The following is a 6,714-nucleotide window of genomic DNA, read 5'->3' as shown; positions in this document are numbered from 1 at the left end:
ATTCTATTTGAGACAACTTTTATATTGCTTCTTAAAAGTTTTTATTATAAAAACTTTTAATTTATATATTAAAACTGCTTTAAAAAGTATTAAAGAAAATCGTCTCTAATGAAAATTCTGATTTGAATCAGAAATTAAATTTATTTCCAAGCAAATTGTAGCTAAAAAAATAAAAATAACTAGGCTGCAGTAAATTCACCCTGCTTTGACTCCCCGATATCAGCCCCAACCCCAACTCCAACGTTAAGCTTACACCCCCTGCTCTTTCTCGACGCACAAGCTTCCGCCGTAGGATGGCCCACGCGCTCCGTCGCTGCATCTGTGGACCGGTCGTTGTCTGCGGCAGTGCTACCAATCACTTGCTTTTCGCCGGCCACGGCCTCAGATACCGGAATCGTAAGCTTGAGGTCATCCTCACCACGGTGAGGCTTTGGAAGCTTTAGCTTAAGATGAAATGCAATGTTTTCCTTGTTCTCCTATTTATAGGTTTCTCATTTTTCTTGCTGGTTTGTGATGTTTCAGACGATCGACAAGCTGGGGAAGGCTGGAGAGACGGTGAAGGTGGCGCCTGGGCATTTCCGCAACCATCTGATGCCCAAAATGCTGGCAGTCCCCGACATACCTAAATTTGCGTTTCTGATTAGGGAACAGCGCAAGGTTAGAGTCCTCACTGCTTAGTTTTGAATTAATCACACATTATAATCGAAGCAAGTTCCTTGGAAAATGTTCTCAGCCTACTACATTCTGGGTGATAACAAGGAGTGAATTTAAGCAAAACATTTAAATTCAAATAAATATTTATTGTTGTTGTTGTTGTTGTTGTTGTTTTTGTTTTGAGCTAAAGTTGCCCAAGTAAAATGAAGTTGACAAATTAAAGTTGATTTACGTCATAGTTACTTTTCTCAACAGGTGGACTTCATTTATTGCATGATTTAAGTTGCATTTCATTTTCTCTAAGAATGAGAGCTGGTTGATTAGCAGAATAATTTGATTCAAGGGGTTTTGGGGCAATTGCCCAATATTATTCAGGTTTGCTGCTGAGATGTTAAAAAGCTATTCAAAATTTCAGTGAAGTTTTGAATTGATGGCTGCTGTTAAATTCAGATATTTCTAAAGTGAAATATAATAAAAAGTAGAGGTAGGAAGAGAGAAAAATAGAATATGGAGAGATAATCTCCAAGATTTCATTAGATTGTCAATAATACCAATGACTTTGTGTGTCAAAATCTCCCTTTGGCCCTTATAGGTTTATGCCACTGGATGCTAAAGAAAAAGACACTTTTAAGTTATACCAAAAAAATAAGAAAATATATCAGAGTACATGAGGCATGTAGGCTAAAGTACATTGGAGTGAATAAGGACAATTGGTTTAGTACATCACTAGATGAAGTCCTAAACTTGATAGTTGAAGTCGCTGATTTACTGCATGGAGTTGCCAATTGACTAGATTAAGCTACCAGCTTGTTTGAATGAATTGCAACCTAGTAGTTTTTGAGCTGGGGCAAATAGCTTCTTTTGGGTGAGCATGCCTAGTTAAGGCCTAGGTTCAATATATTATGGTGAGTTGAATGTAACCCTGGCAAGTTCACTAAGATCATGATGAGTTCATTGTGGTTTTGGCGAGCATACTACAACATTGATGAGTTTATTATCTTTATCTCTTTTATTCCGCCCAGTGGCCTTTAGCCATACTTTTTTTGCTTAAGCCTGGCTCTCCAAATATCTGGATGCACAGTTTGTTCCTCAATTCTTTTGTATTTAAAAAAAATGATTTGCTAAAAGATCAAGAAAATTAAATAACATATCACTTTATTGAAAGTTAGAATTTGCATAATTTACTTTATTGATAAGTTGTCACAATAAAAGCAACACTTATCTATTAGTTTAAGAATGACATTGATTTGGTTGGTTCACACTAGCATCGAGGTTGGCCTATAAATATGAGCGGGGCTCATTCACTTGAAGTTTAGCCTGCTATGTTGTCTTGTTCCTCCAAACTTCTTTGTAAATCATCCTTCCATAAGATTGATGACTGAGATTTTTTTTTATCAAGGCCGATGATGTTCCCAACAAGGAGCTACTTCAAGGTATTCTCCAAAAAGTAAAAAAGCCAAATCAAAGCGATCAATAGAGAAAGGAGTAGCAAAAAAATATAGTAAGCCTTATGTAAAAAAAATAATGCAAGTGACTTGTTGGGAATTAATTTTGGAGGAAAGAATTAGGTCGATTGATGGTTGTTCCACTACTATTCCTATTAAAGTCAGAGATTTATGCTGAGAAGTCCAAGGTTTGAAAGCTTAAGTTGTTTCAACTTGCAAGTTTGTGGAATCATCTAAGTTGAGCTAATTCTTAGATGGTGGCGAGTTCGTTTTACACGACATCTAACAAATGGATCAATTCCTCATGATGTAATGTGTGACCCGGCTTTTTAATTTTCTTAAGTGGCGAATAGAAAGATGTTACCCGTGATTTTTTTTTGTTATATGAAACTAGTCATCTTTCTCATTGGATGCAAATATGTGTAAGAACTTCCTTTGAATTTCTCTTTGTTTATTATTTTCTATGCTGACTTTGGCTTGTGATTCAATTTTAATTACTATTTATTTTGATCTCGCTTCTATTTTAAATTCAAGAAAACATTAATTTTTTTATTATGATTTATTTATAATGATGAAAAGATTTTTTATTTGAATTTTAAAATTCAAAATGATCAAACCAACTTGACATTTCTTGAGAAGCCCGCAATCTCTTTATAAATAGCCCATAACACTTTGAGAGCCCTACTATCTCTCTCTAAGTAGCTCTTAACGCCTTAAGAACACTTTATATTATCATTTTCCTCACAATATCTACACACTCTCTCTCCTTATTCTTCCTTCTCTATTTCTGAACTCTGAATGCTTTGGCTCTGCCTTGCTCTTTTGTTCGATGGATGTTTCTTTGAATAAGAGTCCTCATGCTTTAAAGGAGTTTGAGCATACTTACACCTCTATGATCACACTAACTCTCATGAAGATGATACACCCGGGGTACTGCTAAAAAATGCAAATTTAATTGTATGATTTCCCAATTAAGACGAATACCTCAATACTCTCTACAATGATGAGTTTTGTTTTTATAGAGGCCAATTTATACTAGGCTTGTGACTTCTTATGTACTTCAATACTCTCCACTTGAATCCTCTCTACACCTAGGCTACTGCTAAGAGATAGTCAACATTTTAATTTTTGGACTCGTTCCACCCAAATATTGTCAAATTCTTTTGTGAACATTGTAATCATGGTTTCTTATATGGGTGAAAAGAACATCCCATGTCGTGTCATCCTTTTTTCTCTTCTCTTTTTTATTAAGGTCTTAAGGGATGGATGTGTCTTATTTTTCTCTTAACCATGTGCAAATATGTAGTTTAGAGAAGAAGGATAGAGATTGGAAATTAATTTTTTTTTTTATCTATGACATTGATGATTGGATGGTTGATTAAGTTAGGTTGATTACTTTTGCAAGGGAGAGTATAAATATTTCTCTTGGGAGTTGTTGATTTTGCGATGCTCCTCCGATTGAAGGGCACTAGTTTTATCATGAAGCAATACATTTCTCTTGCCGACATGCATATGAATTTTTATAGTAAGTCACTTTTTATATTTATTTATCTTTTTTTTTTCATATAATTTAAAAAAGGTTTTGAATATTATTATTTTCGGTGCTTTTACTATTTATGGAATCACTGATGACCCTGTGGGCATGAAGTTTTTGGAGGATCGAACCTTCAAAGTGACTCCTAAGAAAAGAAGGGCTTAGAATCTGGCCATCATTTTTGAAGAGTATGAGGATTTTTGATGTTGTGGAACTCCTCATACCTCTAGCTATTGCTCTTATTGATGCTCCTGCAAGTTCATCTGCTCCTACTTCTGCTCCACCAATTTCTACTTTAGCTCCGACGACTTCAATTATTTTGCCTCTTGCTGCTTCACCTTTTCGACTTTGGTGAGTTCTTCTAATTCACCAGTGACTTCTCCTTCAGCTCCAGTGACTTCAATTCCTTCACCTCCAATGACTTCACCTTTTATGGCTTCATTCCAATTTCCACATTAATCCTATTATTTTGTGAGTTTGCTGGCTCCATCAACCACTGATTCTATTATTTTGGTGTGCTCTTTTGCACAATCTCCTTCTTATCCTCCAACTATTTGCTCTTATAAGTTGTCTACCACTTATGTTGTTGCTTCTTTAAAATCTTCTATTTCTATTTTGGGAGGCTAGTTTCACATTAAAAGTAATATGGATTTGTTCGTCCTTGTGGTATGCCTTGGATGAGGATTTAGCTAAAAAAAGATGAGGAAAAAAGAAAAAAAATTATTATGCGCGGCCCAAAGGAAAGGAGTAAACAAGTTCCCTTCCATCCTATCAGAGAATTCAAAGCTTTAGTAATTTGGAATTATCAATTTTTTACTTTGGTTATTTAATTATGCAAAATAGTAGAATTTTTATTTGATTAAGGATAAGCAAGAGTTTAAGTTGGGGAGAATTTGATAAGCGTAAATTATTTTTTATTTTATTTGTGTTTTTATCAATTTAATTGTTTGTGTGTAGGAAAAATAAAAAAAATGATAAAAAATTTATAGTAGATACCAGCTCCACGGTGTCCGATAATTCAATGCCGTCACGACATCTTCCACATCATCGAGGCGCCGCACTTGGACATAGCAGCGCCGTGTTCATTGTCTTCAAGTGTCGCGGCTTCAAAATGATCATCATGGCAGCACCGTGTTCACTGTCTTCAAGCGTCGCGACATCACAATCTATCACGCCTTAGCGCCAAATCTGTTACTTATGCGCCACAGCCTATGATGCACCGACACTTCTCCTCAAAGAGGTGTGCAGTGTCCGACACCGTGTCCGACACGACACTCGTCTGACACTCCGACACGTGTCAGACACGCCGAAAACGTGTTCGATTAAAAAAATATTAAAAATAAATTTGACACGCGTGTCACGCGTATCTTAAATATTTTATAATTTTTTTAAAGTATAATTTCTTATATTTTGCGAGATTTAAACTAAATTTCTTATTTCATATCCATAACACCAAATCAACGTCTGCATTTAATACTCATTCATCGAATATTTTCATTTTTATTTCTCTTTGGCAGTGAAGGTATTTTCATCTCCTCTCTTTTTGCACAATTACAAATCTTTCTCTTGTTGAACCAGAGTTGAAAGTAGTGATATTCAATGATGATGATATTGAAGGCCAAAAACAAACCTCTAAAGCTAATCCTAATAGTTGAAGCTTGAATGCTTGATGTTGTAGTAAGTGATTATTTGCTTATATTTTTGTGATTATACTAGATATTTTGTATTTAAATATTTTATATTATAAGCTACACAAGTTATCATGTCATTCATTTATTATTGTTTGTCATTTTTAATATGATATTACATTAATATATATACACTATATAAAAAAAATGTATTGCCATGTCCGCACCGTACCCGTGTCCTATATTTTTTAAAAAAGCCGTGTCTTGTGTCTGTGTCGTGTTGTGTCCGTGTCGTGTCGTGTCCGTGTCCGTGCATCATAGGCCGCAGCATTCAAAGTCAACTGCGTCGCGACGTAGCAGTTGTAACTTCCAATATACTCGATCTGCTAGTGAAGCGATGCGACTGTTCATTAAGTAATTATTCCACATTAGCAAGCGCTGTGGTGGTGCAGAAGTTCTAGCGCCGAAGCACTAATTCATTTCATGAGCACGCGGCGTTAATCTTTCAAGCACTGCAGAACCACCTGCTGTTTTTATGTTAAATTATAAAGAGTAGTGATGTTATGTTTTTAAGGAAGTTTAATCACTTGTATAATTTCAATATTTTTCATAGTACTTCTTTAGATCTTTCTTAGAGTCAATTCTAAGAGAGACTAGAGAATTGTTATATACAATTATTAGAGTGTTTAGTTAGTGTTTGTGTGAGCAACTCTATACATTAAGGAAGGAGTGTAGAGGATATGCATTGATTGTTCCTGGCGATATTAATTTCTTGTATTTTTATTCTTCAATGATTTCAATGAAAACGAGTTTGCTTATTTTTGCTGTAATGTCTAGCTTATTATCCAGTGTTGGGTTGATGATGTAGATAACATATTAAATACTATTAAAGATTCTTATAATATAAAATTAAATGATATTGTCAATATTTTTCCCTTCTTTATTCAATGCACATAGTGGCTATATGTGTAGTTTAAACCTACTGTGATGTATAACTTTGACTGAGGAATGTAAGAACTCTATGGACCCCATCATTTTTATTTTAGTAGGATAATTTTGCAATTAGAATAAACAGTAGTAGTTGATTGTTAGAAAACATACTTTCTTGTGGGTTCGACACTTTACTTTATTACTTTATTATTTGATTCAACATGTATACTTATGTATATTAAGTGGAGTTTGTTATTTTATATATATTAAAGAAAATCTAAGCATTGTTGAAGGGATATAGAGGCTTAAATATTTTTTTAATTTAAAAGTGCACTCTATAGCCCCCATCATTTACCACCCTTAGACAGATGGTCAGACGGAGGTGGTGAATCACAGTATGGAGACTTATCTTCATTGCTTTGCATCATATAAACCAAAGATGTGGGCCAAATAGTTAGCCTGGGAAGAATATTGTGTTGGAACTCGTTCAATATGAATTAGGATGTTAAGCCTAATTAATTGT

The 6,714-nt window shown here is 34.7% G+C and overlaps 1 protein-coding gene across 1 annotated transcript in view; it reads left to right on the top strand.

Moving 5' to 3' along the window:
* Window positions 1-197: 197 nt before the first annotated feature.
* Window positions 198-6,714, top strand: part of LOC110115284 (50S ribosomal protein L9) — a 37,868-nt gene continuing 31,351 nt past the window's right edge. The window contains exons 1-2 of the mRNA XM_028693323.1: window positions 198-422; window positions 523-657. Coding sequence (XP_028549156.1) covers window positions 294-422; window positions 523-657 — 264 coding nt within the window. The 5' untranslated portion in view covers window positions 198-293. The remainder of the gene's footprint in view (window positions 423-522; window positions 658-6,714) is intronic.

The sequence above is a fragment of the Dendrobium catenatum genome, unplaced genomic scaffold (assembly GCF_001605985.2).
Source record: "Dendrobium catenatum unplaced genomic scaffold, ASM160598v2 fragScaff_scaffold_261, whole genome shotgun sequence".
In the NCBI taxonomy this organism is placed as follows: domain Eukaryota; kingdom Viridiplantae; phylum Streptophyta; class Magnoliopsida; order Asparagales; family Orchidaceae; genus Dendrobium; species Dendrobium catenatum.
Note: the sequence above shows the minus strand (reverse complement) of the source record. Positions and strands in the feature narration are given on the sequence as shown.